At 38.9% G+C, this 12510-nt stretch overlaps 1 protein-coding gene across 1 annotated transcript in view; it reads left to right on the forward strand.

Moving 5' to 3' along the window:
* EHMT1 (euchromatic histone lysine methyltransferase 1) overlaps nt 1-12510 on the forward strand; it is a 192863-nt gene that overhangs the window by 170316 nt on the left and 10037 nt on the right. The window contains 1 exon segment of the mRNA XM_043980933.1: nt 6537-6712. Coding sequence (XP_043836868.1) covers nt 6537-6712 — 176 coding nt within the window.

Below are 12510 nucleotides of genomic sequence, written 5' to 3' on the forward strand. Positions count from 1 at the left end.
ATGCCTGGACTATTGCAATAGCTTGCTTGTTGGTCTACTTGCCTAAAGTTTCTTCCCATTCCAGTCCAACCTCCACTCAGCTGTCTTAATTGATCTCCTTTAAGTACAGGTTTGACTATATCACTACCCTATATAGTCAACTCCAGTGGCTCCCTATCACCTCCAGGATCAAATATAAAATCTTCTCAGATTTTTGAAGCTCTTCATAACTTGACCCCTTCCTACCTTTCTGGTCTTCTTAGATCTTACTCCTACATACTTTGTGATCCAGTGATACTGGCCTCTTTGCTGTTCCTTGCACACAGCACTCCATATCACATCTTCTGCCATTTTTACTGACTCTGAATATTCTCACTTCCTGGAATGTTCTCACTCATCTCTGCCTCCTGACTTCCTTTAAGTCCCAGTCCCAGCTAAAGTCTCACCTTCTGCAAGAAGCCTTTCCCAGTCCTCCTAAATCTTATGCCTTCCTTTTGAAATCGTCTCCAGTTTATCCTGCATATATCTTTGTTTGTACATAGTTGTTTGCATGTTGCACACCACATTAGACAGTGAGTTTCATGACAGCAGGGACTACTTTTTTTCCCCCTGGATATTATGCCCCTCCTAATGCAGCCCAAGGTTGCATTATAACTTATTTGGCTACCACATCAGACTGTCAAAAAAAGAAATTAAGTTAATCTAGCATGACTGTTCTTGATGAATCTACTCTGACACTTTGTAATTACTGCTTCCCTTCCTAGTTGGTAAATAACTACCTCTTTAATGATCCATTCTTGAATTTCCCAAGAATTTTAGTCAAGCTTATTGGCCTGTTGTATGCAGACTCTGCTCTTTTCAAAATTAGGACATTTGCCAGTCTTAGGCTGCCTCTCCTGTTTCTCTGATTGCTGAGATATCATTGGCAGTGGTTCAGCAGTTACTTCTGCCAATTTTTTTAGGACCAGAAGATGTCGTGCTACTGGTTCACATAACTTGAATTCATAAGGTAGCTAAGTGTTATCTTAAGTTTCACCTTTTTTATCTTGAATATCACTCATTTTTGTTCTGTTATTACCAATGTAAAGATTATTCTCCTTTGGAAAGAAAACAAGTGGAATAAGAGTTGATCATCTCTAACTCCTCAGTGATCATCAGTTTTCAGTGATCATCTTCCTCTTATCATAAGCAAAACTTTTCACCTTCTTTGATTCTACTTTTTCTCCAGATAATTCAAATTAACAATAACAAACCTTTTTCATTGTCCTATCTTGTCTCATCAATTGCAGTCTATTATGAGCTTTAGCATTTTGGACACTGTTTTTATAAGGCTCTACAACCCTTATATTCATTTTCTGTTGCCTGGCTTCACTTCCATTTATATATTTCCTTTTAAAATCTAGGTTTGTTGATGAGTTCTCTGTCTATCCATTTCAGTCTTTTCAGAAAATCACTTTTTTCTCTTCATTGAAATTGTTTCCATCAGTGTCTTTAGAACTTCATTCTTGAGTATTTTCCGTTCCTCCTGTACTGACTTCCCCTGAAACATTTTAATCCCTAAGCTTCTACCTGTCTTTCTCCTGGTTCCCTTGAAATCTGCTTTCCCCAAATCTGGGGCATATGTTACACTATATCCAGTATATTTTCTCCTTCTGTAGCATTAGGTTTAGGATAGAGTGCTCATTTCTTTTAAAGTTCCCACTGTAGTAACAACCAGTTCCTTCCTATTGGTAAGAATTAGGTAAGAATGAATTTCCCTTTCACCCATCGAAGGTGAGATTATTAAGGTATGTCAAGTTATGGCTACTTTGCTTTTAGCAGCAAACTCCAGAAGATGACTGGATAATTGAAGTCCCCCATTACTACTCTCTCATATCCCTGGGTCTGGCTTGTGATCTGTTCCCCAGATTCTCCATCTATTCTTTCAGTTATGACAAAATCACTTCTACTCCTCTTTCCTTTGACCATTAAACAAATGCTCTTTCCCTCTGTTCCCTGGATTTCCCTACAGAGATATACTTTGTTAATATACACTCTTACTCTACACCTACCTCCTTTTACTTTTCCTAGTCATCTTTGAAATAAGATATAACCATCCTGAGCATGGGTTTTATCCCACTGACTCTTGGTGATACTTGTATTGTCATCTTACATTAGGATTGCTAGTTTTTCTTGTTTGTTGTCTGTATTTTGGTCATTTGACACTTGAAGATATGGTTTTTACTACTGGCTCTATAAATTTCTGGGTGCTTTATAGCAGGATAGAGAGGGTGAGTCCTTTGAGGGACCTTAATGAATTAAGTACTGCTCCTCTGCTTCATGCTGCTTTTCTGGTTGTCAGGATCAGCTGTTCTTGCTTCTGGCCTATGGCTTCATTTTGGAGGCAGTGGAAAGGAAATTGGAATTTATCTTGAGAGGATACATTTCCTCAGTTTTTCAACTTGAGTATTGTGTATGCTATTTGGAGCGAGTAACAGTTGAATTCTTCAGGTACTGTGGAGACATAAAGCATCTCTGTCTGCTATGGATCATTTTTTGTTTACTGTTGATCTTTGCTGTGGAGATAACCATGAGAATATTTGCATTTATAAGCAGAAGGATAGCTATATTAAAAATTCAGACAAGGGGTAAAGAAACAGAATGATTACCTTAAAAATAAAGTGAGCAAAATCTTCTGTACCTTTAACTTGTCATTTCTGTATTTTGGAAAGTCCTGTTAAGGTCCAGCCTATATTCAAAAGATCCCTTAGTACCATAGATAGCAGATTGAGGATGTGATCGGTGCTAATTTCTCAGTCATTGGAATCATTGGTATTTAAGTTGTTGGTATCACAGTTTTTATTGTCCTGACTTAGCACAGTGTCTGATACATATATAGTTGGTGCCTAATAAATATTTATTCTCTTTCCTGACCCCCATTCCTGGTGAATCAGTAAATCTTTACCTTCAGGCTGAGGCCCTAAAGCAGTGGGGCCAATAGATCTTTGTCATAATATTCAGTTTGTTCCTTTTTTGTGATCCCACAGTTCAAGAGATACGATATAATATAAAATTCCTCTTGCATGATATTTAAAACCTGAGACTTTAATACTAAATGTCATAAGAGACATCTCCTTAACCAGCTGCCATAATTGAAAGGCATTAAAGTCTAAAAAGGGGTAAAATATCCCCACACATAACATTTTGTTATATAATTCTTTAATGTATATATTACATAATATTCTCTTTTCCTCTCCCTCTTGCCCTCATATCTTACTGAGGAAGTAGAGGCCATTCTTTGTAAGCTCCTTCTCCCCTTCACTTCATCTCAGAATACCTTGACAGGATCCCTCCTTTAATCTAGACTCTGATTGTGAGGTGACCTTTCTTCTTACAGTAATTCATTTGTTTGTTTTTGTTTTTTAGTGAGGCAATTGGGGTTAAGTGACTTGCCCAGGGTCACACAGCTAGTAAGTGTTAAGTATCTGAGGTCAGATTTGAACTCCTGACTCCAGGGCCAGTGCTCTATCCACTGCACCACCTAGCTGCCCCACAGTAATTCATTTGTATTGTGCTCTTGATCCCCCCTTTCATCTTATTCCTAAGCAGGCTCTGCCCTATCAGTCATTTCTACCTGGCTTCAGTCTCTCCCCATCCACTGGTTCCTTTCCTGCTGATTATAATCCTTACCCAAACCATCACCTTCATCCTTAATAGAACTTCATTAGACCCACCATTTCCTATAGCTATCTTGTATCTTTCCTCTCCTGAGTTATAGTACTGAAAGAAAAAAATGTGCATCTTCTTTTCCTTTCTTACTCACTCTTCAAACCCTTTGAAATCTGCATTCTAACTTAATCTTTCAACTGAAATGGCTTTCTTCAAAGTTATCCCTGATCTCTTAATTGCCACATCTAGTACCTTTTTCCTTCCTAAACTCAACATCATCTTACACTATTGACTATTTTTTCCATCTGTATACTCTCTCTCCTGGTTTTAAGCTAATTTCATACTTCTACTTGGCTAGTCCCTCTTTCTTAGTGTCCTTTTTTTGGGTCATCTTCAATGCCATGACCTAATAACTGTTATTGGTGCCTTCTCTTTCAAAATTTCTTTGTATATTTGTATATGATCCTTGTGTTCGTGTGTGTGTGTGTGTGTGTGTGTGTTGTCTCCCCCTTTAGAATGCTAGCTCTTTGAGGGCAGGAACAATTTGTATACCTATATATTAAGCATATAAGTATATAAGTATATACACTGTACTAAGGTACAGTGCCAGACACATAATCAATAAACACTTATTAATCTCCTAAATGCTAGGGATTTTGAAAGAGGCAAAAGACAATCCCTGCCCTCAAGGAACTCTAAGGGTTGTTGAATGGGGAAACAAGTACATATTAATATATGCACATAAGTTACATACTGGATAACATAGGAAATCATTAACAAAGGAAGGCACTAGAATTAAAAAAGGGTTGGGAAAAACTTCCTGTAAAAGATGAGATTTTTTTTGTTGGTACTTAACAGAAGTTAGTCAATTACAAATATGGAGAAATAGCCAGAGAAAATTCCCAGAGGCAAAAGATGGAGTTTCTCATTCCAGGAACTGCAAGGAGGCTAGTACCACTGGGTCAAAGAGTATATGGTAGGGGAGTAAGGTGTAAGAAGCCTGAATGGTAGGAGGGAATAGGTTATAACAAACAAGAGCATTTTGTATTTGATTCTGGAAGTGATAGGTGGAGATGGTGGAGTTTTTTGAATAGGGGAGTGATATGGTGAGACCTGCACTGAAGAGAGAAGTTGGATTGGGGTGAGTAGAGACTTGAGTCAGACAGATTTACCAGCAGGCTATAGCAGTAATCCAGGTGTGAGGTGATGCACCAGAGTGGTGGCAGTGTCAGAGGAGAGAAGGGTACATATTCAAGAAATGTTGCAAAGGTAAAGTCAACAGGCTTCAGCAATATACTGGATATGGGGTGTGGGAAATTAAATAAAGAAACCAAGAAGACTCCTATGTTGTTAGATTGGGAGGATGGTGTTGCCTTGGACAGTTATAGAGAAGGTAGATGTGGGGAAGAGTTTAGGGGAAAAGATAATAAGTTCTGTTTTGGGCCTGATGAATTTAAGATGTATACAGTATATTCAGTTTAAGATATCTGAAAGGCACTTGGAAATGGAAGATTGGAGATCAATGGGGAGGTTGGGGCAAGATAACTAGATTTGAATATTGACAATCTAGATATGGTAATTAAATTCATGGGAACTGATGAGATTTCCAAGTGAACTAGTGATAGAAGGAGAAGAAAAGAGGTCTCAGGACAGAACCGGGAGGGACTCTTACGGTTAGAGGGCTTGGTCCAGAAGAAGATTCAGAAAAAAGACACAGAAGGAGCAGTCAGATGAGAGGAGAACCAACACAGAGTGGTGTCCTGAAAACCTAGAGAGAAAAGAGTATCAAGAAGGGGGAGAGTGGGTCAACAGTGTCAAAGGCTACAGAGAAGTCAAGGAGATGAGGAACAAGGAGGGAAAACTCATTGGATTTGGCAACTAAGAGACTATTGGTAACTTTGGACAGAACAGTTTCAGTAGAATGATATGATTGGAAGGTAGTTTATAAAGGGGTTAAGAAAAGGGGTGAGAAGGGAGAAAATGGAGGCTGTTGTTGTAGATGACCTTTTGAGGATTTTAGCTACAAAGGACAGAAGAGAAATAAAGCAGTAGCAGGGATGGAAGGATCAAGTAAGGGTTTTTTGAAGATGGGGAGACATGGCCATGTTGTAAACAGTAGAGAGGGAGAGATTGAAAAATAAGTGAAGGAGTGGGGAGAAATATAACAATCTGTTGGAGATGGGATGGAAAGATAGATAGATAGATAGACAGAGCCTGCCCTGATAGGATGCGATCTCCTTGAGGAATGAGGATTCTTGCATTTTTGTCTTTGTATGCCACAGGTTTATATCACAGTACCCAGCATATAGTAGAAGCTTAATAAATGCTGGGGGGGGGGGGAGGAAAAATGTGATTGTTGATTGGTAATGTTGTACATTATATGTATCTATGTGTTTTATCTGTCACACCTACAGTATATTATAAGATCCTTGTGATCAGGATTTGTATCTTATCTAAACCTTGTATCTCAGCCCCTAATATAGTGTTCTTATAAAATGAGCACAATAGTCTAATGGATGGATAAGTGAATGGGCAATTTATGTATATAAAGTCCTTGTTTATTTTCTTCTGTTTATATTCAATTGCTTTTTATATTGTTCCCCAAATTTCTCCATTGCAATGAAAATTAAACTTTTTTTTTTTTTTGCCATCTCTACAACTCTAGAATATTTCTGAGTAGGTGCTAACACAATAGATATTGAAGCCTTTCAGACTCTGTAGGGCTGTTGTCTTGGTGTTACTTATTCAAAAGAAAGTGACTGTTAAAGTTTTTGCACCTAATGCTGTATTCTTCCTTCCCTCTCATTGATTTTGTGCATTCACTGAAAAGTGACTTGTTCAGTTGCTTTAAACCAAACCAAATAATTCTCAAAATGCAAAATGATGCTTTTCTTCTTCCCCCACTCCAGGATGGAGAAGTTTACTGCATAGATGCCCGTTTCTATGGCAACATCAGTCGTTTTATAAACCACCTCTGTGAGCCCAACCTCATTCCTGTGCGTGTCTTCATGTCACATCAGGACTTGCGCTTCCCTCGGATTGCCTTCTTCAGTACTCGGCAGATAGAAGCAGGAGAAGAACTAGGGTATGTACTTTTGCATTATCTTATACTTGCATGTTCTCTCCTTAAATTGTATATATTTGTATACAGTATATACATACATACTCGAGTAATGCTGGAATGTGTTTTCCCACATATTCATTCATATGAAATACTATTTGTAAAGTGCTTAGTACAGTGCCTGACACAAAGTGGGTTTTTCATAAATGCTTTCCTTCCCACATGTGTGCATATATGGCCATTTTATGTTGGTAGATCTTTGCTCTATACTAGAAATACTTTCTTCAGTTTTCTATCTGTAAAGATTAGCATACTAGTGGGGATGATAATGGGGAAAAGTTTGGCCTTCAATTAATTTAATTTCACCTAGCCTGTGAGGCAGGAGCTGGTCCAGTTTTCCCCCAGTGGTGTAAATACAATATAGCTTTAAGAATATGGAACAGCAATGTTCTAACAGTTTACAAAATGAGACCATTTTTATTGGAAATCAGTCTTCATCTATGTACAATAGGGATCCAACTCTAACACTGTGATTCTATGACATTCCTTACTTTCTAGAGCTGGGTGTTAAGGGTAAAAGGAATTCAAGAAGTCTTGTACTATTGTTGCAGTAGAAATCTGTGATAAACATAAACTGAGGCAACAAAATTCCAAGCATGAATTAATTTATTACCACAACTAGAAATTACCAATAATGGGAAATGGGACCAAAAGCTCCTCAGAGACCAAGGATGCCATTTCGGGGTTTACAGAGCATGCTTATACTTGATAATAAAGAACATAGCAGGTTTTCATAATATTGAGTAAATCTTAGGTTATTTCCAAAAAGGGAGGAGAATGAGGAATTAGAAAATAGATAACAGCTGCTGAGGAGTAAATAAGCCTTCTTGCTGATTGGCTAAGATATAGGTATTGATTAATGGAATATTTTGCATCCCCAGGTTATGACAGCATCTGAAGGAAATAGGGAGCTTCCAAAAGGGCACTAGGCTTCTGACAAACAAAAATAGGGAAACTCCAAATTGGGGACTACCTCTCACGATGGGAAACTACTTACAACTCACTCTTCTGTTTCCCAATTACCTTCAGCAAAGCATTTCTCCTAAGTCATATGATTCTGTAGCACAGCAAGACCTAGCTCACAAAGCAAGGATAATCATGATATAAATGGAGTTAATTAATCTTAGATTGCACAGTTCCCCCCCTTTGATTCTTGGGAGTCATGCCCATAAATCATTCTCTATAGACATATGCTGATTCTGGCGGGATTACATCCATATGTGTGTGTAAGTTCAGCACCTTGGATCACTGTAATATTGTCAGGGGCTAAATTTGAGCAAGCTTGAGTATGACAATTAATACAACAGTGACTGTAAGGTGGAAAGACAGTTATAAGAACCAAGAATATAAGGGCCCATTTAAATATGGTTGACATATGCTTCCACCAGAAAACCAGGAAGTTACCTAAGAAAACCAGGAAGAATGATACCACAGGAATTACTGTTCTCTGCTACTTGAGTCTCTTGCATTTTGCTGAGTTTCATAAGTGTTTGAAGTTCATGGACATTTATGATAATCTCTCCTACTTATACTTATAGGTTCCTACTTATAGGAACAAGACTGATTAATAATAGCTCAGGCTTTTCTCTGGGAAGCAGTGAGAATATCTTAACTCCAAACAATTTTGCAAAAATCATATCTGCTAAAGAATTAACTCCCACTTAGAGGAAGAGGACAGCACTAGATGTTTCAGTAATGGCTGTGGATTTTTCTTGGGATAACTTTTCATTTTCAGTAGAAATATTTCTGATTGATTTCATGACAAATTTCATGACCAAAATTTGGGAATATAGAGAAATTTGGGTCCATGAATAGATACCTTTATAGGTGTTGGAGGCTTATATTCTTTCTTCCTATGCTCATACTACCATGCCCCCAGATTTCTAGTAGTCTTTCCTATTAGGCCCATGGAATGATTGTAAACTGATACTGGTGGGGTCAAATAGGCTAACCCCTATGTTCCATGACACCCGGAGAGAAAAGAAAAAGCTGCTCTAGCACAAATGAAAAATTGACCTGGAGTTATTAATCCCCATGCTAACTCTGGAATTGAAGTATCATTCTTATAAGAGTTGCAAAAGAAAGGTTCCTGGATTGAGTATTGTCATTAAGTGGGTTTTAGCACTAATGAATTATTTTTGTTTGTTAATATGGGGAGCATGAAAGTCTTACTACTTTTTTGTTTCATCTTATCTCCTACAAAGATAGTAGTATTGCTTCCATGTCATGGAGTTCTTTTAATCTGTTCTGCAGTTTTTGTATATTAGAAGCAACAGAAGTATCTCCTCCCAGTAATGAAGTATATAGAGTGGAGAAAGGTTTTGCTTTTATGGGAGGGTTTCCAAATACCATTTTGTAGGGAGAGAGATGTAATTCCTACTTTGGTCTGTTTCACAGGTGAAATAAAGCAAGTGGGAGTACAACAGGCATTTAAAATGGATTTCAGAACACAGTTTGCAAAACATAGTCTTAAATTCTTTGTTCATGCATTCAGCTTGGCCTGGGCTCTATGGGTAATAGGGAGTATGAAACTTAGGAGTTATCTCAAAAGCAGAATATATTTGGGAAAGAATAAAATCAGTGAAATGAGACTCCCTGTCTGAATCTACATGTGCTGGAGGACCATACTAGGGCGCAGTCTCTTTGGGAAGCATTTTAGCCACAAAATTAGCTGTTGCTTTAGAACCAGGAAATACTTCCACCCATTGAGTAAGCTGATCTACAATAAAGAGGCAAACTTTAAAATGACCTGACTAGGGCATACATATAAAATCAGCCTACAGATGTCCAAAGTGTGACCACCAAAGACAGCTTTACAAAAAACAGTTGGTCATAGTCTAACAGGTGGGACAGGAAGCAGAATTACAAGCCACAATTACAGAAATACCTGGGGCTACCTATGCCTGCTGCATTGTATCAACCATTCCCTGAGTTCCTTATGAACAGAAGGACATACCTAGTGATGATAAAAGCTTCAGGGGAAGAGTGATTTGTCTTCCACAGTCATCTAGATCCCATCTACCTATTTAGCCTTAAACCATTGTTTCCATTTTCCAACTTCAGAGTCATCCTAGACAGTATTTAAATTGTCTTCCCAAGAATGGGAGATATGAAAAACATGTCGAAGTCCTTCTAGAGCTGCAAGTTTTGCTGCAGCAGCAGCATGAGTGTTCCATCATAAGACAGTATTGTTTCCATTGGTGTGAGCAGGGCAATAAACAATGACTAAAGCACTCAGTAGTTTAATAGCAGATAAAAGTTCCTTGATGGTCTGCATTAGCAATCAGTTTGCTAGCAGATATCAGAAATCCTCTTTGTAGCCATGGCTTCCCAATGGCATTACAGATGCTGAATGTATGCCATGAGTCAGTGTAGATGGTTGCACTGCTTCTTTGAGTACAATCAACTCAGCTTCTTGGGCTCTGAAACGAAATATCAAAGAGGCTGCCCAGACGGTAGGTATCATCGTTAGAGGCTTGACTACTGGATGCTATCCCTCAAAAAAGGACCCATCAGCATACAAAACATAACCAGGATTCTTCAAAGGGATGTCAGGAAAGATCATCGTAGAGTTTTTTAGCTATGTCCACCAGAGAGTAACAGTCAGTCTCCCCAGAGATTGGTAGATGGAGGAGCAATGTAGCAAGGTTGAGGATAGCACACCACTTAAGAGTAATATTCTCTTTCCCTAGCAAAGTCACTTCATACCTAGCAGTTCTCTGATGAAAAGCTGTGATGAAATAAAAGGAACTCAACCTCATGGGAATATAGTAAGTAGCACTAGAAAGGCTCGAAGAACTAAATCAAACCTCTGCTAAAAGGGTAGTGCTATAGCAGCCACAGCATCAAGGTGCACAGAATAATATGCTACTGGTAAGAAGAAGGTCTGAACATATGCGGAAGGGCCCTGGAAGCCACTCCATTGTGCTCATGAACAAAAAGAAAAGGGCTTACTGTAATACGGAAGTGCCAAGGCTGGAGCCAGTAACAGCTTATCGAGTTCAGTCAGGGAACTAAGATGTTGAGGCTCAAGTTGTAAAGGTTTGGTAACAGAATCTTTAGTCAAAGAAGTTGGAGGTTTCATAATCTCAACAAAATATGGAATCCTCTGTTGATAGTACCCAGCCACACCTAAAATGGCATGCAGCTGTTCTTGTTCTTCAGAACTGATCATTGCTAGAGAGTCTGAGCACTTTGGGGAAACAGAATGACTGCATTTATGAAACCAAGATACTCTCATCTGAGGAAGGCACCACTGAATTTTTATCTGGAAACCTTATGGTCTCTAAGATGAAACTGCAGAAGAAGAAGATGCAGCTGTCTTCTTGGCAGGTTTCTATTAGTAAGAGATCATCAACATACTGCACCAGGGCGGAGCTCTTGAAGCTAATAGAGGCTTAGTCCAGCTGCAAGATCTGAGAGAATTGGGTGGGGCCATCTCTGTACCTTGGGGCAGATGTGTCCATTGTGTCTTCTTCCTCATGAAAGCAAACAGGTATTGTGAATGTGGGTGAATGGAAATGCTGAAGAAAGTCGAACCAAGGTCTATCACAGTAAAACAGGTTGTTTCACTAGGGAGGGAAGTGATGCCTAGGTATAACATAAGCACTGTAGTGAATAAATCTTGTGTAAATCATAAACAGTTTTCCATCAGGGCATGGTTTAGATTTCTTCAAAGTCAATAGAGGAGTATTACAAGGTTACTTGACTGGAACAATACTTTGGTCTCTCAGGGAGTCAATGTTAGGTGAAATGCCTTAAATAGCTTCTTTAGATCTGTGTGGGACACAGATGGTGGTAGTCCCCTAATAATAGGGATAACTGGTTTTGTTGTTGTTGTTGTTTGTTTGTTTTGTTTTTGCAGGGCAGTAAGGGTTAAGTGACTTGCCCAGGTTCACACAGCTAGTAAATGTCAAGTGTCTGAGGCCAGATTTGAACTCAGGTCCTCCTGAATCCAGGGCCAGTGCTTTACCCACTGCACCACCCAGCTGCCCCTGGGATAACTAGTTTTTAACAATATCTGAGGATGAAGTGACCCTTAGAGAATCAGGGATATCAGGTATAAGGCTCTGATTTCCTTGGGCATTATGGTAGGAAATGAAGAACAAGGGAAAGCAGTTCCTCTTCAGAGGGCCTTATAAAATCCTCTTTGGGGTTCTCTGAAAAAATCTGTCACAACAGGGAATAAGGAAGGGGGGGAAGTCCTTTAGTTGTTGTAAAGACAGAACCATTAGGTGAACATGACTGTGGGGTTGGGCTCCTCTCCTGTATCAGCACAGCAGCTCCCTCCTTCTGAACTTCCAAGCCATTCTTGGTTAGAAGATGATTTCTGCACATTCTTCTGTGGGTTTTACTGCTCCAGGCATTGTCCTATGGCATTATTTGGATGTTTTTTGGAGCGATTGTGTCATGAGTTCAAGACCTTTCCTCTGCCATCTTGGCTCCGCCCCAGAAGTCCCATTAGGTGAACATGAAATAGTGGTCTTAAATTTGCATGAAAAATCTCTACCCAGAATATTTACTGGAGATTAAAGGATAAAAAGGAAAGAATGTTTAAGTGAGAGAGGACCAATGGTGACTTTTTGAGGAGACAGTTTGAGGATGGCCTCGGGCTGTCTGATAACTCCCAATATTTTGGGACCCAATAAAAGTGCACTCAGAATCTAGTATCTCAGTTAAAATTGAGCTAGAGGTTCCAGTGTTTAATAATTAATCATAAATGTATTAACAACTTTAACAGTAATGTGACTGGGACAAAGATA

Source organism: Dromiciops gliroides, chromosome 2 (genome assembly GCF_019393635.1).
Source record: "Dromiciops gliroides isolate mDroGli1 chromosome 2, mDroGli1.pri, whole genome shotgun sequence".
Classification (NCBI taxonomy): Eukaryota; Metazoa; Chordata; class Mammalia; order Microbiotheria; family Microbiotheriidae; genus Dromiciops; species Dromiciops gliroides.